The sequence below is a fragment of the Aedes aegypti genome, chromosome 3, assembly GCF_002204515.2.
Source record: "Aedes aegypti strain LVP_AGWG chromosome 3, AaegL5.0 Primary Assembly, whole genome shotgun sequence".
In the NCBI taxonomy this organism is placed as follows: Eukaryota; Metazoa; Arthropoda; class Insecta; order Diptera; family Culicidae; genus Aedes; species Aedes aegypti.
The window spans coordinates 224,732,035-224,756,742 of NC_035109.1; the positions used below are offsets into that span (position 1 = coordinate 224,732,035).

Consider the following 24,708-nt stretch of genomic DNA (forward strand, 5'->3'; position numbering starts at 1 on the left):
GGCTGACCGAGCCATTAACTTTGCATTTGCCGGTTCCTTCCTCCGGACACTACAGATGGTTCGCACCAACAAAAATTCAATGTTTGCAAATGAACAATTTGGATCCCGACATACTTTTCACTTGTAACTAAATTCATTGATTTCAATAAATGTGAAAACTATTCTTGCTGGACTGGTCTTGCTCTTCTACTTAGTCATAGAAAAAGTATTGCAAAAGAATTGCAATGTTTGGTATGAAGGTGACACCCGGATGGTTAAATTTGTCCTGTTCCATGTTCGTCGTTCGAACACTCCAATTGTATGCCCCTCCTCTTCCAGCGTGCTTCACGTGTATAGAGGACAATCGTTCTCATAAGCATTAAAGTATAAAACCTGATTGAATTAACTGCAATCCGCTATCAAATATCCAAGGTAAACGAACTCATCCCCCATCTTGAAAGTATTCTCATCTATCGTTACACTAGTTCCTTGGCGAGAATATTCCTTATTTTGTCATGATTTTTTGACCTTAGACACTCCACTATTGTTTGGTTACAACACAAATACATTTTGAATTAATGTTCAAGATGTTAGTCAATTCATGTTGAACTTAATCCTCTATGAACATATGGTCGGTGTTCAGACAGACCGGACTAGATGATATTTTGGCGTTCTAAAAATTCGTTAAGTTGTCCAAAAATTATAATTTTTCGATGCTATTTTTATACAGATGCATCATCAAATAGGTAAGTTACATTTTTAACAAATTGTAGCAAATATTTTGGTATTCCTAATGCCTGGGAGAAGTTTTCCAGAAAACATTAAAAAAAACTTGATCCAGCCTGTCTGAACACCGACCATATATAAGAAGCATATTAGGCGGCATCTATAAATTACGTAACGCTCTAGGGGGAGGGGGGGAGTAGACTCAAGCGTTACGGCTCATACAAAAATTTGAAATTTTTCATACAAAAAGCGTTACGGAGGGGGGGGGGAGGTGTTCGAAAATTTTAAATTTTAGCGTTGCGTAATAAATGGACGCCGCCTTAGTTATATCCTCTTAAATCTTTGTCAGCTCATAATCCATCTACCCGACAAACCATCGTATCGAGTGGTCTTAAACTAGGGAATAGGGAGAAGGGTGCAAATGAAATAAATTTATTATAACCACCCAAAATTTTACGTCCTGTTTGTCCTATCATGACACTCAGCTGATCTGGGCAATCAATGATTCCATAACTGACCATCCTCAACATATGAAGATTCCATTCTTCGTGAGACTCTCCAACATATGGTGACGATGATAGCATTCGGGGCTTATCATTGTGGCTTACACATTGATGAAAATTATTTTTCGTTTTTTTTTATAATATCCTTTTTGTGAAACTATATTTTGTACAGATTATTATCATACGATTGATTGATCATAATTGATATTTACACAATCTCGTCATTCAACAACTTTATGAAATATTCGTGAAATACAGGTTTATCATTCATACATAAGAACACAGTTTCCAGGATTAAACTACGAAACCTTTTATTCATAGTAAAGAGTTTTCGCACTATCTGAATGTATCTTCCCATCGTAAATCTAGTTCCAAGTTATACTACTCAATTATCGACCAAAGTGCGAGAAAACTACCAGCACTGAAAAAAAAGAGTTTTACTTAACACACAACATACCGTTTTCTCAACGAAATCATTCGTTATTTTTTGCAATGAAATAATTCCGTAGACTTGTTTCGTAGATAATTTTGTTTTTCCAGGCAATTATTCAAAAAGTTAATTTGTTTATAATATGCACGAGCTGTTCATAATATTGCAGACTTGTTTGTAAAAAAACACGACAACTTTGCACGTTAACTTTTTTCTCTTATATGCAGGTGAAACCAACTCATCTGTAAAAATTCTGAACTGCTACGGCAAATGAAATGTAATGCTGGTAGCCAAATGTTAATAAAAGAAAATGAAGAAAAAAGAAAAACACAAATTTGCACGTTGTGTTTTAAGGTTCGTTCTCATCAATACTAAATAAACGAGTATCCATAAAAAATGAGTAGTGTTAAACAATGATTATAGGAAAATAGCAATTAGTGTTAAACAATGGTTATAGAAACAAACAATTTCACAATAGAAAAAAAAAATATTTTCAGTGTGTTAGCCGATTGATACGCGTGTCGATTGATATGCAGTGTAGTAGGTGATTGATATGCGAGTTCGGTAATTACTTGAGAACCTTAAAACGATAATGGATAATCCAATGGGACCGTAGTACTCGTTGTACTTCAGAGGCAGCAACATGCCTAGCCCAGCAAGCAAAGCAAATAAATTAGAGCGAGAAATATTGTGAGGTGGTATTGAGTGCTTTTAATTATAATATAAAGAAACTTGTACCAATCACTCATTTTATAATTGGTAAGTTATCAAGTTTTCTTAGTATACAAAAATGTGATAATTAAATTCAAATCAGAGACGCATTTTTTATCTACTTATTACATTCGAACGTAAGTTTTTGTGCATTGAGCTTTACATACTTATTTGGTATATTACTACGCTAAAGCTTCGTTTTTTGAAGTTAAGGTATTAATTAAATCAACATAAAATTAAAAAATGTGCTTCTAAATTGAAAAAGTGGGATGATGTGCAAATCGTTCGAATTACAGATAATCCGTGCGTAGGTAATCACAACATCAGCTCAATACTTGAAGACCCTGATAAAAGCGCAATTCATCATACGTTTTGCACCTAATCGAGTTCAAGTTGAATTGTACTGATTACACCGTTTTATTTGTATACCTTCAGCACTTCAGCGCGGTCGTTTGCACCGATGGGGACTTCCAATTGGAATAAGCTCCTGCTTCTATTTTGGAAGAACTGGACTATTCAGAAGCGACACTATGTTCAAACTATTTTCGAAATACTCATACCGGCATTGTCGTGCGCGGTACTAATCCTAATCCGTGGTCTGGTCGATCCGGTGGTGTACCGAGAACCAACCGTGTGGAATGCTCTGCCAACCGATAGCATAGAACATATACTGTAAGTATGCGACTGACGGCGATGCATGACCTGACTTCATGATAACAGATTTAGAACTATTGAAACGAGGAGATGGAGTGATTCTGGTGTAGCGGACTTTGGGGCAAGTGTGCCACCCCAGCTTTTTATAAAAACTACAAAATATATTTTATCTTTGAGCTTAACAATATGTTCCCACATAGTTCACAATACAATGATCAAAATAGGATTAAAATTGCTCTATTTTTCACGTATTCAAATCGACTTTTGTAAAAACAACCAAATTTTAATAGATTCTTATAAAATTTCGTTGTTTTTAAATAGCATGATGAAAGGTAAATTATTAACAGATTTTTCTAACGTACTGTACATCGTGAAACTATTCAAATGCGTAAGTTATTGTGGCATTTGAATGAAAAAAGTATATAGTTTTACATACGAAATCCAGTTGAGGTAAGTGTGCCACCTATATGGTAAACGAAGATTGTTGGAGTGAAATTTATGAAAATTTGAACATCATCAACAAAATCATAATAATAAACCAAAATGAGGCTCTAGTAGTGGTTTCTGAAGTATAGCAGGGGAATAGCTGATATTTTTGCCCCCAAAGTGATTTTTTCTCAATACATTCAATAATAACATGTTTTTTGGCGTGTTAAGTACCGTTTTACTTATCTGCATAACGATCTTACCATTATTTAGTGGTGATCTAGTGTAATATTTTACATATCCGTCGTAATATAAGGGTAATACATATATCGTATTGAATAAAGACAAAAATAACCATTTTTGTAATTTGTATTGACTAGTAGAGAGTTCCACATGTTATGAACCTTGTTATAAAGCAGCCCCTTATGACGGTAAACTTAAAAATATTTCTTAAATTATCTATTATCCTCTGCTTTGTAAGTAGTATTTATAGGAAATAAAGAAAATTTCATTAGAAGTAGAATTACATGCGATGTTCATTCGGTGGCCGTCTTGCCTCATATAGGTGGCACACTTGCCCCATAGTGTTGAAAAATTGGTTATTTTAGATGATATTTGAGAAGCTCTAAAACTTAAACTTTTTGAAGTTATTTTCTCTTAAAATGGCACAGTGCTTAAGAAAAGATGCGAAACTAACACAATAAGGTTAAATTGCTAGGTTTTGTAAGTTTTAGACAAAGTTAGAGAACAATTTGCTTAAGGTGAAGATAAATCGAAGCCAAAGTTCAAATTTTCAAGAGCACGGATCTGGAGAACCAAACATCCGTTTAAGCTGAAAACTTAATCGATTGGTCACTAGCTGGTGGTGACCAATCGATTAGGTTTTCAGCTCAAACGGATGTTTGGTTCTCTAGATCCGTGCTCTTGAAAATTTGAACTTTGGCTTCGATTTATCTTCACCTTAAGGTGGCACACTTGCTCCAAATTCCGCTATACATTTGTGTAATCTTTGTCAGTGATAGTATAGTTCAAAAAAACTGATTGTTATACAAGGATCATGTTTATACATATAAAACAAAAGTTATCGTATCATAGATTTGGACTGCAGTACTGTACTAGGTACTACATCAAGCAGAGGCGCGTCCACGTTCGAAACCATGGGTAGGACAAACGTAGGAAAATATATTGTACACATTGAAGCTAAGAAAAATTTTAACCCTGTGGAATACTAGACTAGAAATTTCAAGTTACCGTATTCAAAGGGCTCAAACGCAAAGGGGTGTAAGTGACATTTTGGTCGGTTTTGAGTTGAGGAAATTCTTCTGTTTCCAAGCGTTCTAAATATGTTTTCAAGTGACTTATCCACTCAATAGACGAAACAACATAATTGTTAGAAAACTGGCTTGTTTTTATTTTTTGGCTCTCATTCAATTTGTATGGAATGAAAAATGTCAGTTAAAGTTCAAAGTAGATTTTCTCAAAACTGAGTTTTTTTTTCACTGACACCCCTTTGCTTCTAACCCCCTCATTTTCACGCCAGACTACGCAAGTGGCTTAAAATAGTAAACTAGAGACCTGAAAAAAAAACTTTAAAAGATTCAGAAAGAGGCTGTGAAGAGTCGTAACAGGAACCAAGAAAACGAAACCTATTAGAAGCCAGGAGTTCAGGCAGTTACTTCTTGAAGAGTTTGATTCTTCAAAGCATCAGAGCAGGCATTTCAAGATCCAAGATCTTTTTGGAATTACGCGATTTTCCCCTGGAATTTCATCTGCAATTTATTAAGATAAAATGTTAAGATGTTACTCCGAAAATTTCCTAAAGACTTTGACTAGGGAATTTTGTTTTGGATGCCTCAAGAATTCAACCTAGATTTACCCAAAGAAAACCACAGAAACAGAATTTCTCCAGAGACTCATCAGAATTCCTCCTGAAATTCTTTGTGATTTTTTCAAGAAAGTCTCAATTCCTCTAAGATTTTATCCAATGATTAAGATTTCAACTAGATTTCTCTAAAGATACCTTCAGCAATTCCCTCAGAGATTTCTTCTAAGGTTTCTTCAGAAATTTCTCCTGTCATACTTATATTTTCTCCAAGAAAATGCCAATGAATTATTTTGGAAGAATAAATCCGTGAACTAAAACTGAATCCGTGAACTTCTAAAGAAAATTCTGAAGTTATCTCATATAAAACTAGTGGAAGTATTAAAATCACTATTAATCATTAATGATCTCTGAAATAACGCCTGAACTCTTGAGTAAGTTGCAGAGGATTTCCTAGATATTTTGCTAAGATAAACTTAAAAACAAAATCAACCGAATCTCGGGATAGCACTTTGCAGGATTTTCTAAAGGAATTCCTCGAAAAACATTGGAAACAATCTCTATAGAAGCTTGTGTAGGAATGATCGGAGGAATTATTGGAAAAATTGGTATAGTATTAGCTGGTGTGAAAACTTAAATAAACTTTCAAAAGTTGCATGAGAATTTTTGGGAAAACTTTTTTTTAAATGTTTGGAAAAACTGCAGGAAAAATTTCTAGGTAAATAATTGTTTTTTTTTTTTTTTTAAGAACGAATTTTGGATTTCTGGGATAAATTGTGGATGTATTCTTGAAGAAATCCACACGAACAGAAGAAATTCTTGCAGGCTTTCTTGAAAAAAAATAAACAAAAAATTCGAAAATAAACCTTTGAGGATTTCCTCAATTCTGTAGAAACCTGTGGAAATCTTAGAAAGATCTCCTAGAAATACAACTAGAGAACTCAATTGAAGAGATAGTGAAAAAAATATCTGGTGAAAACTAAATGATAGGAAATTACTGGAGGTAGTCGCAAGGAAACCTGGATCATATTCTGAAGAAATTCTTCTAAGCATCCTTTGTAAAATAGAATTTCTAGGAAAATTAGTAGATAAATCTCTAGAACAATTTTAAAAGAGCTCCCTTTAAAAGACCCTGGAAAATCTAAATAAAAACACTATGATAATTCCTGAAGCTTTTCTTAGGGGAATCTGAGATAGAATTCATGAAGAGCCTGTTGGACCCTTTATAGTCTCTGAAATTTCTCTGAAGCATAGTTTAATTTATTTTACAAACTTTCTGCTGATCTTAATTTTTTTTGCCAAATCGTGGGTAGGACAATCCTTTGAGTGTCCTACCCAGGTGTTTTTGTGCGTAGTACATGTCCTACCTGTCCTACCCACTTCCCGCGCCACTGACATCAAGATTATAGACAGAATCTTCAAGGACAAATACACAAGTAGAAACGACAGAGCGAGAATATTCCTGAACAAACCATTTTGGATATTTTGGTATCGTAAGAAGGGGTTAACTTTGATAGTTTTTTAGAAGAATATCTGAATATTTATGCATTCAATATGGAAGATCCTTATTTCATATTTTTTAAACATGTACTGGTATCTCAGTTATCGATTGCAGTTGAAAGATTGAATAACGATTAATTTTGAATGGATAAATAATTTTTCATCTAGTTGAAAGTCTATTTTCGGTTTGGGGGTAACTTTGATAATGGGTGTGTAAACACATGAAAATCGCAAACCAAACTACTGTTTGACATCATTGTAGTAGGAACTTGATTGTATAATGGTAATGGAGAACGTAGATTAGATATTCTTTATAAAATAATAGTACTTCATAAAATATAATAGAAATTTACAAAAGTGTTTAAGTTCAAATTGGTATAAACTAATATTTCTGAAAATATATCGATTGATATTCACGTTTCACCATTGAATTCAACATAAATCGAACATATTTGAAAAATAAAGAAGCATAAGAACAAAACCGAATGGTCTTTCAAAATGTTGCATTTGGTAGGTCAAATTGATGGACCCCTCGGTAGCTATAATTGAAACCGGTTTTAAGACCCCTCGATTTTTGACAATTCTTGGCTCACTCAAACTAACATAACTCATAAACCCATTTGGAAAGAAAAAAAACATAGGAGCTTCATCTGCAAAAATAAAATCATATGGCGGCCATATTAAATTTGGTCGCAATATTGGATTTGATCGGAAAACTGAATTGTTTATGAATGATCGCAACCACCGATTCTAAAAGTTTTCTAAGGAAAGATTAAAATATGACGTCCATCAGGTATCGGAATTTCTCTCACAACTAATTTCAATACCTGATACATGCACTCTCACACTTTTCAGTACTATTTTTTCTACTATTGATCCCTTTACGATCCTTGTTTGGACCCGTGCTTTCGATTTTTCGTTGGACCCGTTGGCGAAAGCTAGCGGTGGTAATCCTTCTTGGACACCGTCTTGGGAAAAAAAACTTCTCGAAGGTCACATCTTCTTTCGTTTATTAATTGAACATGGTATCAACAACAAACAAAAGGAAGGGTGAATCTCTGAATTCACAACTTTCTTCCAAAAAAGTGGGATTTAAAACTGTTCGATGTCCGTGTGACATGGGAACATTTCCAGAAACCTGGAGGAAATTACCAGAACCCCACTCAGTGCCGTCGGTGCCAAAAGTGGGGACATGGTACAAAAAATTGTCGCATTGATGATAAATGCATGATTTGCGGAGGTTGTTATCACGCCAAGGACGTCTGTCCAGTGAAGGAAGATACCGATAAGTTCTTATGCGCCAATTGCAAGGGCAATCAAAAGTCAATTTTTTGGGCTTGCCCTTCGCGCAAGAGAGTCGTTGAGACTCATGCCAGGCAGATGAACGGCAATGTCCGTTACGATAACGGTCGTTTCCGGAATTTGCCTGGTAGAGTATCGAACAAAGCTCATTTTTCAGTTAACGATCGCTTGATTAAGAATCATACCCTTCAGGAAGATCATAATCATGCTCATTCACAAACTAATTTTAATCCGTCGGGTAGCCGTTCGAATCTTTTAATTTCGAATGTATTTACCCACGGAAAATCCTTTGCCGATATCGTAGAAGGTAATTTGAACTCCTCCCCTATTCGTACTATGAGTACCCATTCTACTTGTTTCAAATCGAATGAAAAAAAAACCCTGCCGCCACAGGTAACATCTACTCCGCCTCTTCGTCAACCGAACTGATTTAAATTTTCTAACTGAACAATTGAATCTAATGATTGATGCAAAGCTACCACTATGACTGAAGCAGTCCAAGTAGGTGTAAAATTTACTAATCAAACTGTTATTGGATTACGTTTTTATAATGGATCCAAATAATAATTTAAATATTTTAAATTGGACTGCTCGTTCTCTGAATGGTAAAGAGGACGAGCTGCTTAATTTTCTTACTGCTAATAATGTGCATATAGCAGTTATTACTGAAACATATTTAAAACCTGAATCCAAACTGAGAAAATATCCTAACTTTTTTGTTTAGGGATGGTACACAAATTATGTCACGCTCAATTTCGACTTTTTCGACCCCCTCCCCCCCCCCTTCATCACGTTTTTGGTATGAGTGCTTCGAAAATTTTGTTAGGCTTGTCACGCTTGGCTTGACCCCCCCCCTTGAAGCGTGACATAATTTGTGCATGACCCCTTATCGTAATGATCGACTTGATGGGGCATGTGGGGGAGTTGCAATCATCATTCATAGGCGTTTAAAACATCAACTGTTTTCGTCATTTGAAACTAAAGTTTTTGAAACTTTTGGTGTTTCAGTTGAAACACAGCTTGGTAAATACATTGGCGTAAATAGGGAGGGGCCAGGGGGGGCCTGGCCCCCCTGAATCATGGACTTGGCCCCCCCGAAAAAAAATGGAAAAGAAATGACAATATAGTTGAAATTAGTGTTCAGTATCAAACATGCCCTTGTGATACTAAACGCGTTTAATGACAGGCAATAGAAAAATATAGTTTTAAAACGTCACATGTTGCCATATTGTTTACTTTTTGGCCTTTCCCGATATTGAAATTCATTGAAACACGTTTAAGATTTAGCAGGACTGATTTGATTCATTAACAATACTCCTATGTTAATTAGAAAACCATAGTTTCTTCAAATTTTAAAACAAGCATATCGCAGCTATGATTCATTATCTAGAACGAATCGTTGTTACTGTAAAAAGTTTGTGAAGAGCACCAATTTTCGACCCATCACTAATTTTCGACCCATCCATACGATTTTGGCCTACTTTGTATGAAAATCCAAAAATTGGCACAGAATTCTTGTGGGTCGAAAATTAGTGCTTTTCCCCTATATGAGTAATGGTAAAGTTTTACAAAAAAATGTTTTTCAAAAGTAAACAATGATGCAGCAAGCAAATTTTATTTTATATTTTTTTTTTTTCTCGAAATTTTAAATACTTTATATTCAAATTTATGAGCCATTCGATAAATGTCTCTGAGACGTCTGGAACAGATATGAACTGCTGGAAAGTGAACGACAGCGAAGCAGTTGCATTCAAATGTGACAACAAAACTGTTAACATTGAAATTTCCTTATGTATAGTAAGATACCGACGGATTCGTACAAAAACAACATCGAACCGAGTAAAGTCGTGGATGTCGCAACGATTTTTTTAATGTTAAATAGACACCAATTTTCTGAAGTTCTTATATTGATAAGGTAATAAGACCATGTTACTATTTGTTTCTTTAGAACAAACCTAGAAGTTAAAGTTTGAACAAATCTAGAAACTGCAAACGATTTTCTGTAAGTCACACTCTTATTAGATTTTTTTGCATGTAAAATCACAAAATATTCTTGAATTTTTCTTAGCTCAGATTCTTTATTTTACCAAGTCCAATGAAACATCCGTTTGTTAGGCGACCTTTACTTACATCTATGTCAATCGCCTGTATAAAAACTGATTGTTTTTGTTTTTAAGAATGAGCTCATGAATTTTTCGGGGTGGTGGGACATTTCACATAAAGACGTTTCGCATATAGGCCAGGAGAAGTGGTTCACCTGGAGTGAATTTATGTCAGAGAAAAGGTAGATTTTGTATGAGAATTGACAGAAAAATGAATGACAAGTTCATCCACTTATCCTGGCCTATGGACGTTTGACATAATGGACTTTTGGCATAATGAGAATTATATGCTCTCTATAAAATGCTACCTGCTCTTGTAAGAAACTGCTTTATGCCAAAGGCGTTTCTAGGCCTATCATAAGAATGCTCCAAAGTGTAATTTTTGGCCCATAGTGGGGCGGAAAAATTTACAAATAAGCAGGAACCCACATTTTATCATCAAGTTTAGCGAAATTTGCCTGATTGTGCGAAAAAAGTGACCAACATTTTTCACATTTCCACTTAGTTTTGCGAAAAATTGTTTTTTTTTTTATATATTACAAATAACCTTGTTTTGGGCAATTTTTTGATGAAAATTTAGTGTGTATTTTTCTGTAAACATAAGTTTATTCCTGGTATAAAGTATTTGTGTCGTAAAAGTGTCGATATTTTGTGTTTCGGTCAGCGAAGACAATCAATTTTAAAACTATCATAACTAAAAATTGGTAAATATTTTAACAAAAGTTTGTTTAGCAAAACTATAGCAAATGAGGTTCACTGTGTTGTTTTTATTTCTATTCAACTGCTATTATTTTTATGAAAATTTTGATTATACCACAAAGGCCGAACCTTTTCCCTACCTTGAATTTGATGACGACAGATTTATTTGAAAAGAAATTTTTAATCCTTCAATATGACGATAGCAAAGCAGCTTTAGAATGTAAAGTCTTCAACTCGAACAAAAAAGATATTATTCAATCCTATGTTAAAAATTTGGTTTCGAGAGGTTAAGATAAATGAATCCCTCGCTGCAGAAATACTGAGCAAGTAATCCATATTTTCAAACTAACAAGCGTTTTTTTCTTTGAAGGTTTGGGTTTTGTTTTGCCTTTTCGGTTTCGAGAGGTTAGAATTTCACATTGATTTTCAACCTTAAACATTTGAAACTGTATCTTGTTTTATAACTCTGCTAAACTTTTCAAATCGGATTGGAAAGGTAAATTTGTTTTCTGATTGATCCTGATGAAAAGTAGAATTTTAAATCTTTGTATTTCATTCTAGATATATATGATTGGGTTGAATACGTCATCTTGGCAATATAAAACGTCGCAACGTTATACTATATACTATTTTTCCATTAAAATGACTTTTGGTAACAAAGTTGATCAATCGATGTTGAACCATATTCAAGTTTTAATATACCGACCTTTGTATGAAAGTGCTCCACTATAATCGGTTCACAAATATTATCGAAACAAGCTTTGTCAAGTTATCTAAATCCTAAATCTAATGTAAAACTATTATTTCTCATGATAAGGGGCCGTGGCCCCCCTCAAATCTGATGGCTATTTACGCCCATGGGTAAATATACTTTCATAGCTGCCTATTTGCCTTTTCAATGCTCTGGACAGCAAGTTAATTTGCTCCAAACTGACTTGCGAAAATTGACTCGCAATAAGTCAAATATTTTTGTCATTGGTGACTTTAATGCCAAACATCGGTCATGGAATAGTTCTCAAAGTAATTCAAACTTCAGAATTTTATTTGATGAGTGCTCTTCAGGATATTTCTCAATTCAATACCCTGATAGCCCTACATGTTTTTCCTCTTCTAGAAATCGATCTACGATTGATTTGGTCTTAACCGACTCTAGTCATCTTTGTAGCCAATTAGTTACTCATGCTGATTTTGATTCTGATCATGTCCCTGTTACATTTCAAATATCCCATGCAACGATTCTCAATCCTATCAGCTCCACTTTCAATTATTTTCGAGCCGACAGGAATATGAAACGTATATTGACTCCAATCTTGATGTTAACATTTCATTACAAACAAAACTTGATATTGACAATGCTCTTGAAACTTTAACAAATCTTATTGTTGAAGCCAGGAGCATTGCAATTCCAAAATGTGAAGTAAACTTTGAATCCGTGATTATAGACGATGATCTTAAACTCTTGATCCGTCTTAAAAACGTGAGGAGAAGGCAATTTCAATGCACACGCGATCCTGCTATGGAAATTATATGGCAGGATTTGCAGAAAGAAATCAATCGTTTTGTATAATTAACCCCTCTACCGGCAGCTTCATTTTTTACCGCAGGAAAAAAAATCAAATCGCGCTAACTTTTTTGTTTCTCAGTATTTTTGCACCATTTTTTCACAAGTTCTCAAAAAACTCTTCTAGTTTGAAGATCCGTGTCGATATTGATCATTAGTCATCTGGATCCAGAGATATTCCGAAATTTCTTGGGGGACCGACGCTTAATCATAACCCACGTATATATCTTAGGCTACAGATTTTTTAACGTATTCAGATGTTCACTCTTTCGAACAATACATCAATGAGAGTATGTTGTGAAAATATGAAGCAATTTGGAGCAGCCGTCTTTGAGTAATGAACATTTATGTTGCTGGTACCAAGCTGACCAAATAATATCGTAATTTTCAGATATCTCTAAGAATTCTTAACCAATTTGTATGATTTTTTCAGAGTAGCTCCTTATTACATAGCATTGTATAGCCCACATTTTAATTTTTCGATAAGTTGACGAAAAACAAAATGGCCGCCTAAGACATTTTGTATGGAAAATATCGGTCCCCCAAGGAACATTGGAATATCTTTAAAACCAGATCACCAATCATCAATATCGACACGGATCCTCAAACTAGAAGAGTTTTTTGAGAACTTGTGAAAAAATGGTGCAAAAATACCGAGAAACAAAAAAGTTATCGCGATTTGAATTTTTTTCTTGCGGTAAAAAAAGAAGCTGCCGGTAGAGGGGTTAAGAAACAAAAAAATTGAAATTAAGATTTCTCAATTGGACCCTGGCTCTAAGCCCTTTTGGAAATTATCTAAAATTTTGAAAAAAACCTCAGAAGCCAATACCGGCATTGAAAGAGGAAAACAAATTATAACTAACTAATTGCGAAAAAGCTCAAAAACTTGCTATGCAGTTTGGAAGTGCGCACAATTTTAATTTAGGATTTACTAGTCCAATTGAAAATCAAGTTACTCAGGACTTCGAAAATATTCTCAATCAAGAGAACGTTCTCGAAAATTCCTGGGAGACTGATTTGGAAGAAGTGAGAACTATTATTAAAAAAATTCAAAAAAATTAAAGCTCTTGGCGATGAAAGAATTTTCTACATCCTCATCAAGAAACTTCATCATTATTTTTAGTTGATATATTTAACAAATGTTTTCAATTAGCATCTAAGGTTGTAGCAATTTTAAAACCAGACAAAAATCCTGCAGAAGCTTCTAGCTATCGTCCAATCAGTTTGCTTTCCTCCATCAGTAAACTGTTTGATAAGGTCATTTTGAACAGAATGATGGTCCACATCAATGAAAATTTAATTTTTGCCAATGAACAGTTCGGATTCCGCCATGGACATTCGACCACTCATCAACTTTTACGTGTAACAAATTTGATCCGTTCTAACAAATCTGAAGGCTATTCTACTGGTCTTGCTCTTCTAGACATAGAAAAAGTGTTTGGCATGAAGGCTTGTTCGTAAGTTATCTGTCAAATCATACACTTCAGGTTAATTATCAGAACTCCAGGTCTGAGAGACTTCCTGTAAGAGCTGGTGTTCCTCAAGGCAGCATTTTGGGACTAATGTTATACAATATTTTCACATCTGACTTACCTGAGTTACCTCAGGGATGTAAAAGATCCTTGTTTGCGGATGACACAGGTCTCTCCGCCTCCGGACGAAGTCTACGTGTCATCTGTAGTCGATTGCAAAACAGTTTAGATATTTTTTCTTCATACTTGAAAAAATGGAAGATTTCTCCTAATGCTTCCAAAACTCAACTAATTATATTCCCACATAAACAAAAAGCTCTTTATTTGAAACCAATATGGACTAGCTGTTGTAATACCAGGAAGAAAGCTCTGCAGAGAATTCAGAATAAAATTTTGAAAATGATTCTGAAGCTTCCTCCCTGGTATAGTACCATTGAGTTACATAGAATATCCAATGTTGAAACATTGGAACAAATGTCAAATAAAATAATTATTAATATCAGATCTGTCCTCAAAATAGGACGCTGGGCTTTAACGCGTTAAGGCACACCGTGAAAGCTTCGTGCTTTGAACCAAAGTGTGTCTCAAAATGGACATGATTTTAATGACGGTTTCTTCGAGTTTATTGAGGTACTACTATTAACACCAAAGCACATAACATATGTACATTGTAAAACATGATAGAAGAGCAAGGGCTGCATTTTCATTACCTTACACTTCTACTTTTATCATTCTAATTTTACGTTAAAATTGTTTTATTTTTTCAGCCCCGAATATAACCCTGGAATAGACCCACCTATAAGCTATGTTTTAGCGTATTCACCTGAATGCCCATTGGTAACAAGATTGGTTGCCAATGCGGCGCAGCAGATACGAGAGCCACTGGATATCGAACCTTTCGAGAATGCATTTCAAATGGAAAACTTCCTGCGCAACAACAACACGTTGGTGGGAATAGAATTTCCGGACAATTATCGGACGCTCAACGTTCTTCCCGAAAAGGTGTCCTATTCACTGCGATTCCCGGCAGAAATGCGAACATTCCAGGATCAATTCTCAGCACTCTGGGCTAATTGGTACACAGAGCTGATGTTTCCACAGTTTCAAATTGCCGGAGCAAAAGATCCTGACAGAGATGACGGAGGCTATCCAGCAAATTATTTCAACGAATCATTCATTGCTGTTCAAAGTGCTGTAGATCGAGCCATTTTACTGGAACGAGATCCTAGCATTGAATTTACCACAGTTTTCTTGCGGGTGATTTTCTTATTTTCCCATCTATTCATGCATATTTACCATTTTGTTTCATTTCAGAGATTCCCCTATCCGCCATATTATCAGGATGCTCTACTAGCGGGCTTGGAAAACTTACTGCCATTGATAATTGTAATTGCATTTTTCTACACTGCCATCAACACAGTGAAATATATTACAGTCGAAAAAGAACGACAGCTCAAGGAAACGATGAAGATCATGGGATTATCGAGTTGGCTGCACTGGAGTGCATGGTTTGTGAAATGCATCCTATTGCTTATGGTTTCTATTTCCTTGATCACTGCGTTACTTTGCGCAAATCTGACTACAAACAGCGAGCTTGCAGTGTTCGAATATTCCGACTGGAGTGCTGTTTGGATATACTTGTTTGTATTTAGCATAACGTCCATTTGCTATTGTTTCATGATGAGTACCATGTTTTCAAAAGGTAAGTTTATAATGGAATATTCATTGAGCTTAGCTAAAAGGACAAATTTTACAAACTCATAGGTGCCAAAGTTCTAAACCACAAATATTGAGGACAAAACTGAACGTTTGTGTATTGAAAGGTCTCTCAAGTGACTTTGAGTCACCTGAAGAGATCAAAATAGGAATAAATAATTTACTTGGATTTTCCACAGTCCAAGTATTCATTATGAAAAAGAGAACCCAATCTGGCATTGTTCGGAAAGGGCTTTCTCAAGAATATTATTTAGTTCACTTTAATAAAAAAGATCTAAATAATATTAAAGCTTTAGAAAAAGCTAGTCCGTGTGACATGGGAACATATCCAGAAGCCTGGAGGAAATTAACAGACTCAAATTACCCCACTCAGTGCCGTCGGTGCCAAAAGTGTGGTCATGGTACAAAACATTGCCGCATGTGCGGAGGTTCTTCTCACGCTAAGGATGTTTGTCCAGTGAAGGAAGATACCGATAAGTTTATGTGCGCAAATTGTGGGGGCAATCATAAGTCAATTTTTGGGCTTGCCCTTCGCGTATGTGAGTCGTCGAGTCTCGTGTCAGGCAGATGAACGGTAATGTCCGTTACGACAACGGTCGTTTCCGGAATTTCCCTGGTAGAGTATCGAACAATGCTCATTTTTCAGTTAACGATCGCTTGATTAGGAATCATACCCAACAGGAAGACTAAAATCATGCTCATTCAAAAACTGTATCTACCCAAGGAAAAGCATTTGCCGATATCGTACGAGAAAATTTGTATTGAACTCCTTTTCATACTACGAGTACCCATTCTAATTGTTTCAAATCGAATGAAAAAAAAACCCTGCCGCCACAGGCAACTTCTACACCACCTCTTCGTCTACATAAAATTCTAACGGGAAATCATCAGATAATGTACCCACTTCAAGTGAAATGTCTCCCACTGATTTTATGTTTCTAACTGAACAATTGTTTCGTTCAAACTACACTACTAAAACACAGTATTTATAACAATTAGGTACAACTTGTTATTGCTTTTTTATCAAAATGTATTATTCTAAACCATGAATTATAATTTTCTCTTTTTTTTAGCAAATATCGCGGCTGGCCTTTCCGGACTGATCTGGTTCATTATGATTGTGCCTTATAACATAGTGTTTGCCAACTACGATTCCATCGCATTACCCGCCAAGCTGGCACTATGCCTGTTCTCAAACTCAGCCATGTCGTTCGGCTTTATGCTGATGATGAGACATGAGGGCACTTCTAGCGGTCTACAGTGGTCGAACCTATTTGAGCCAGTGACCGTCGACGATGATCTTAGTGTTGGTTACACTATGGTTATGCTGCTGGTAGATGCTTTGCTATATCTATTGGTAGCATTGTACATCGAAAAGGTGTTTCCTGGTGAGTTTGGTGTCGGAGAACCGTGGTATTTCCTTTTCACGAAGAAGTTTTGGGCGGGAAAGGCGATATCTTCACATCCTATCAGTACTTCTTGCGTAACCGATGATGACGCATTGGAACCGGAACCGGTGGATAAAATAGCAGGAATACAGATACGGAATCTTCGCAAAGAGTATGATAAGAAAAAAATCGCTGTCAGTGGACTGAGTTTAAACATGTTCGAAGATCAAATAACGGTATTGCTGGGACACAACGGAGCTGGAAAAACAACGACCATGTCTATGCTGACAGGAATATTCGCTCCTACCTCTGGTACGGCCATTATCAATGGATACGATATTACAACTGATCTGGATTCTGTTAGAGGATCCCTTGGATTGTGTCCGCAACATAATGTACTTTTCGATGAATTAACCGTTTCGGAACACATTGAGTTTTTTGCTCGATTAAAAGGTGTCCCAAAGGAAAGAATTAAGACCGAGATCGACCATTACGTGAAGATCCTGGAATTGGATGACAAAATAAACTCCCAGTCTCACACGCTCTCTGGTGGCATGAAGCGTAAAGTGTCTGTCGGAATTGCCCTATGTGGTGGGTCCAAAGTAGTGCTATGTGATGAGCCTACTTCCGGTATGGATCCTTCCGCCCGGCGAGCTTTGTGGGATTTACTCATTGCAGAGAAGAAAGGTCGTACGATTTTGCTTTCAACACATTTTATGGACGAAGCAGATATTCTAGGCGATCGAATAGCAATTATGGCTGTGGGCGAACTGAAAGCAGTGGGATCGTCTTTTTTCCTCAAAAAGCGTTTTGGAGTAGGATATAGGTTGGTGTGCGTTAAAGATGAAGTATGTAACGTTGGAAATTTGGAGACGCTGCTAAAGAAGTACATTCCAGACATTGAATGTGACACTGATATAGGAACGGAGTTGTCATTTGTGCTAAATGAAAATTATACTTCGATTTTCCAACATATGCTACGAGATCTTGAGGATAATGCAGAGAGGCTAGATGTTAAAAACTACGGTATATCACTTACAACGTTGGAAGAAGTATTCTTAAAGTAAGTATTAGAATGCATATATTACTGTCCATAGTTAAAATTTTACCAATACACTAAAATATCCGTTTACGTTATGAGTCGGGGGTACATAAATTGAATTTTCATCCTCAGAACATTCTTAACGTGCTCGTAAGAATGGAGCATATATCAAAATTTTCAAAACAAATTTTCTTTTGATAGGTCAACAAACCACGAAAAACGAGAACGTCCATTCATCGTAATTGAAAAAAATGAAAAAACGGCCTTTTTTCAAGATTTAAATTCTATTTGGAAGAAAACTGCCTTTTTCGTTTCTGCAAATGCACGATTCTAAATAAAACCTTAAGTAAGTGATGAAGTTCATGATGAACGCCAAAATATCATCTAGTCCGGTTTGTCTGAAGACCGACCAATTGGGTCCTAAAATTCGTAATGAATTCTTCCAATCACTATGAAGCCAACTCCACGTTCTGCTCTGTCGCCACCGCGTATGTAGTAGATGTGGTATGTAGTAGATGTGGTACTTGAATGAAATGTTGGCGATGTGGTCAATCGACTAGTCGATTCACGTTCTCCGGTTCTCGGCCAGCGTATTTTCTGGATAGCTGCCACGTTCACGCCGACATTCCGCAGTCCATGAGCCAGGAGCCCAACACGCGCGGGTTCATTCAAAGTTCTCACGTTCCAAGATCCAACTTTCCGATCGTTGTCCTTTATTCGTTGCCGGGTCTGTTGCCGTAAAATCAATCCGTTTGCTCTACTTTTGTCTTTCTTGGTTGGTGAAGAGTCTTCGATGGGCCACCTAACCAGGGTTGCGCTACCTACATCATGATAGAGGGGCTGCCTCCTCGGTGCTGAAAAGATACAGCATTGTCCGTTTACATGATGACCACGGTCATAGCCATCACAACCACCCACCTTATCAGGGCTAAGGACCTGTAGCTCTGGTTCTAAAAAGTTTCAAGTTCTTGCAGACATGCTACTATGGTGAGCCGTCAAGCGCTAGCGGTGTTAGTTTTAACTATATTTTTATGCAAATCCCTATGGATGGGTATATTCATAATTTCGTACAACAACCAGAACTTTTAAATAACCGCATGATTTTAATACAAAATCTGTTTTTTTTTTCTATTACAGAGTGGGTAGTGATTCGTACGCACTAGATAAAAAACAAATCACTAACGGACGATACGAGACCGCTCCTGAGCCAAATATGGCATCAACAGTAAGACGTAAGCAGTAATTATGACTTTTTATACAATGACCCATGATTAAAATTTAATAATTACTCAAAATTGCAGTACACGAGGAGAATAAATCTCTTTTGAATGGAAGCAGGCTCATGATCAACCAAGTTCGTTCAATGTTTTTGAAGAAAATGATCTCCACAAAGCGAAGTTGGGTGCAACAGCTGGTTCAGGCGCTGATTCCAATTTATTTCATGGTTGTTACCGTTGTGATCGTACGAGCCTTCCCAGGACTCAACAATCTTCCTCCGTTGCCAATTTCTGTGTACAACTATTCATCGACCACGACTGTGCTGGGAATCAAAGGCGAGATTGACGATGTCGTTGAAGGATACGAAAAACTGTTCCAGGGTTATCCTTCAAACCATCAGTTGCAGAAAACCGATGAAGATATGGTAGATCGTATACTGAGCTTATCGAATGCCAACATTGGACTAGTGAATCGAGAGTACATGACAGCAGCGACTTTAGGTGGTTCTAATCATACAGTATGGTTTAACCCACGGGGATTCCACACGGCTCCGCTTGGAATAGATTTGCTTTACAACGCTTTGCTGAAAACAATATGCACTACATGTGACATAACAACTGTGAACAAACCTCTTCCGTATCGACCAAACACAAGGGTAAGTATTAAAAAATATTTGATTAAACAATATTTGAATGTTTCGAGTCCCAAGGGACCTTCTTTAGCAGAGTGGTTAAAAGTCTGCGGCTACAAAGCAAAGCCATGCTGGAAGTGTCTGGGTTCGATTCCTGGTTGATCCAGGATCTTTTCGTAATGGAAATTTTCTGCTACACGATATACGAATGCGAAAATGGCAACATCGGCTAAGAAAGCTCTCAGTTAATAAATGTGGAATTGCTTTTTCGATACTTAGCTGAGAAGCAGACTCTGTTCCAGTGTAGACGTAATGCAAGAAGAAGAAGAAGAAGAAGATTCGAGTCTTAAGCAAAATGATTTTCATAAAATCAAAAATATACCATAAGGCTGTACTCCTTTTCCCCGAATGTAATTTGCCAAAACGTCAGTTCCCTGAATACCCTGTTTCCACAAATAGCCCATTTCCCATTAGCATTCTTTACTGTCATAACTCTGAAATGGATCAGGGTGGTCAATAAACCGGTAATCTGATATGCACTATTCTGGCAGAGTGCAGTTCTTTCGAGTTTCACCATCTTAGGCGACTTTCGAGAATGATTTAATATCTTCTTCTTTTGATTGATCATCTTTGACATTCTGCTACATTGTTGAACTGCATCACGGGAAAGCGGGTCGGTCGGACATTCGGGGAAATGGCATTCATATAAAATATATTCGGGGAAAAGTAGCGCAATCCTGAGTGGCTGTGCTTCCCGTCGTTTTCCCGAACGCCAGTTCCCTAAATGCCAGTTACTCGAATACCCCGTTCCTCCTAATAGTCTATTACCTTGAAAAGTCGTTGGTACTCAAAATGTTTGTCTGACATTTTCCGGAAAACCATTTCCATGAATGATTTTTTACCGAAGGATTTTCGCCCGAAAACTATTTCATCAAATGGATTATTTCCCCGAATGTACTGTTTCCGCGAAAGCTTCTTCCAAAGAGATTTTCCATATTTTGTTCAATTTTCGGTATACCTGATAGATTGAATTCAACAAGTTTGATAATTGGTTTAAATTATTGTTTCTCTCATGAATACAGTTTGTAGGAATATTGATGAAAGTTTTTATTGGTAGATCTGTTTTTAAAATTATGTTGAAACAATTTATTTAAATTGGACTGTGTTATATATTTTCCGTGTCCATATCAAACCATTACCTTAATTACTACTCTATTACAATAACCTTGAAGTTAACTTGCCTTGCTCCCCCCAACTATAACAACCTTGTTCATTCGCCATTGTAATTAGAAGAAAAGTACACGTGAATACATTATAAAACTATCGGAAAGTATTCCGGAGTGTTTTACTGTTTCCCGGTTCCGTAAAATACCCTCGCGAGTGCTCTCGGTCACAACAATTAATCTGTCGACGAGGATGGCAGAAAACGGGAACGAAAACGGCCGGAGGAATCAGGAACAAGTTCGAGAAAATCCTCCTCCGATCGGTGCTGCTGCTGTCGCCGGTGCTGCTGCTGGGGTTGCTGCTGGCGCTCCGCTAGCAATGCAATCGAACTTCACCATCGAGCCATACGATCGTCATCGGATGAAGTGGTCTCGGTGGGTCGAGCGTTTGGAGGGAGCATTGTTGCTGTTTCGAGTTCCAGACGATTTGAAGCGTCCGATGCTGCTCCATTACATGGGTGGAGAGAACTACGACATCGTTTCGGACAAGATGGCTCCTGACAAACCGCAGGAGAAAACGTACGATGAGATCGTACAGCTGCTGGAAACTCATTTCAACCCTCGCCCGCTCGAAATTCTGGAGAATTTTCGCTTCAAGTGTAGGAGGCAAGGCGACGAAAAAGTCGATGAGTCAATCGACGACTACTTGATTGCACTGCGGAAATTGGCGATAACGTGTAATTTCGGCAATTACCTCAACACCGCTCTGAGAAACCAGTTCGTCTTCGGCCTGAAGGATCGCGGAATTCAGGCAAGGCTCTTGGAAGTGCACGACCTCACGTTAGATAGGGCTCGCGATCTTGCGGTATCGATGGAGATGTCCGCAAAAGGGGGCCAAGAGATTCAATCTCGTGCGAAAGCTGATGTGAATTTGGTCGAGCATCCGGTAAACAAGAGTGGTAAACCGAAGGGTAAGAAGCCGGGGAACGCTGCTGCTAGTCAGTCGCACCACAGTGATTCGAAGCAAGGTTCGAAAAAGGGTGCATGCTACCGCTGTGGCAGTACGAATCATTTTGCGAACAAGTGCGTTCATGTGAAAACTGTTTGCAATTTCTGCCGCATGACGGGCCACATTGAGAAAGTGTGTATGAAGAAAAGAGTGCTTGCAGCACGAAGAGCAAAAGTGATTTCCATCAAGTGGAAGAAAGTGTTGCAGAATGTAAACAGAAGAAGAAAGAAGACGTTTACATGGATGAAATTTGTGGCTTGTACGACGCGGAGAGCCGAGTGGACAAATTTTGGGTCGCTATCTCGGTGAATGATTCCAAAGTGCGATTCGAGGTGGACAGTGGTGCTCCCGTCGCGATTATGAGCGTGACGGACTACGAAAAGCTGCTGCCGGCTGTGAAATTGGATCCACCGGATTTATCACTTGTGAGCTACTGTGGAAATTCGATCAAATTGCGCGGTATGTGTACGGTCTCGGTGCAGTATGCAGGCAAAGTTCATCGATTGTTGTTGTACGTGGCGGACAACCGAAAGCATCCGTTACTAGGAAGAAGCTGGATGAAAGTTTTGCGACTTGACGTGAACAAGTTTTACGAAGAAGTACATTCGGTTGCGTACAATGGTGTAAAGTGCACCGCCGATGAATCGGTGAAAAAGTTGATTGCGCGGTACGGTAGTGTTTGTGCTGATTCGATGGGGAAGATAAAAGGGCTTACGGCAAAGTTGCGGTTGAAGCCGAACGCCCATCCGGCGTACATTAAAGCTAGGCCAGTGCCGTTTTCTTTGAGAAGTGCTGTCGAGCAAGAAATTGAGAAGCTCGTGAAAGAAGGAGTGCTCGAAAAAGTGAACCATAGTGATTGGGCGACTCCTATGGTCCCCGTGATGAAACTGAACAACAAAGTGCGATTGTGTGGGGATTACAAAATAACGGTTAACCCTAATCTAGTAGTGGATGAGCATCCTCTCCCCACAATCGAGGAGCTGTTCGCGAATGTCGCCGGTGGAGAGAAATTCTCGAAGATAGATCTGTCCCAGGCGTATTTGCAACTTGAGGTGGATCCGGATCAGCGTGAAATTCTGACGCTGAGCACACACCTTGGGCTGTACCGGCCGACGCGGCTTATGTACGGCGTGAGCTCCGCACCTGCAATATGGCAACGATTAATGGAAGAAGTGCTAAACGGAATACCGGGAGTGACAGTGTTTTTGGACGATATACGTGTGACGGGTCCGAATGACGAAGTACATTTGCAACGACTTGAAGAAGTGCTTAATCGTTTGAGCAACTACGGAATGCGTATAAACTTGGACAAGTGCGTGTTCTTTGCGGACAAAATAGAGTATTGTGGTTACGTTGTCGACCGTCACGGTATACACAAAGTGCGAAAGAAGATCGAAGCGGTGCAGAATATGCCCACTCCCGAAAACAAAGAACAGGTTCGTTCGTTCGTCGGTTTAGTGAACTACTATGGACGTTTTCTTCCTAATCTGAGCACGATGATCTATCCGCTGAATCGGCTGTTGCGGAACGACGTGCCGTTCGAATGGTCGAAGTCGTGCGAAGAAGCTTTTAGGAAGGTGAAACAGGAGATGCAGTCAGACAGTTTTCTGGTGCACTACAACCCCGAGTTGCCACTGGTGTTGGCGACTGATGCGTCACCGTACGGAGTCGGTGCGGTGTTAAGTCACATCTTGCCGGACGGATCGGAGCGTCCGATACAGTATGCGTCGCAAACCTTGAACGAGACACAACGTAAGTACAAACAAGTTGATCGTGAAGCCTATGCGATTGTTTTCGGCATTCGACGGTTCCATCAGTATTTGTATGGACGCAAATTCCTTCTCTACACGGACAACGAGCCGGTTAAGCAAATTTTCTCCGAGACGAAGGGATTACCGACTATGTCAGCCTTGAGAATGCAGCACTACGCTACTTTCCTCCAATCTTTCGACTATACCATCAAATTTCGCCCCACTAAGCAACATTACAATGCGGACGCGTTCTCACGGTTGCCGATTGCTACGAAGCGGCCGGATAACGTCGTAGAAGAAGTCGATATGTTGGAAACGAGTATTATCGAGACGATGCCTGTCACCGTTGATGACTTGGCCAAGAGAACCGCGGCAGATGGTTCGGTCAAAGTGCTGCTTCAGGGTCTGCGAAACGGAAAGACAGTGGAGGCGAAGGATCGATTCGGTATCGATCAGAACGAATTCTCATTGCAGCAAGGGTGCATTATGCGCGGTATTCGGGTTTACATTCCTCCAGATTTACGGATGAAGGTACTCAACGAATTGCATTCCACTCACTTTGGCAGTACCCGCCTAAAGACACTTGCCAGAGGGTACGTTTGGTGGGAACGGATTGACAGGGATATTGAAGATCTGGTGAAGAATTGTGCTTCCTGTCAGGTTACACGTCCGAATCCTGCAAAAGCGCCATTGCACTGCTGGGAACCTGCTACTCAACCGTTTGAACGAGTACATGTTGATTTCGCTGGGCCGTTCATGGGCAAATATTTTATCGTTTTTGTCGACGCCTACACAAAATGGCCAGAGGTGAAGATTCTACGGGACATAACTACTGCTACGACTATCAATGCATGTAGAGAGTTCTTTGCGACTTACGGAATACCTTGCGTTCTGGTCAGCGAT

At 38.1% G+C, this 24,708-nt stretch overlaps 1 protein-coding gene across 2 annotated transcripts in view; it reads left to right on the forward strand.

Moving 5' to 3' along the window:
* Nucleotides 1-2,244: 2,244 nt before the first annotated feature.
* The window catches only part of LOC5570567 (ATP-binding cassette sub-family A member 3), a 45,295-nt gene continuing 22,831 nt past the window's right edge, over nt 2,245-24,708 (forward strand). The window contains exons 1-7 of one of the 2 annotated variants that reach the window (XM_021854064.1): nt 2,245-2,397; nt 2,785-3,021; nt 14,655-15,144; nt 15,202-15,589; nt 16,677-18,054; nt 19,171-19,265; nt 19,335-19,906. In XM_021854064.1, the coding sequence (XP_021709756.1) occupies nt 2,810-3,021; nt 14,655-15,144; nt 15,202-15,589; nt 16,677-18,054; nt 19,171-19,265; nt 19,335-19,906 (3,135 nt within the window). In that variant the 5' untranslated portion in view covers nt 2,245-2,397; nt 2,785-2,809. The remainder of the gene's footprint in view (nt 2,398-2,784; nt 3,022-14,654; nt 15,145-15,201; nt 15,590-16,676; nt 18,055-19,170; nt 19,266-19,334; nt 19,907-24,708) is intronic. The other variant, XM_021854065.1, reaches the window with a different exon arrangement.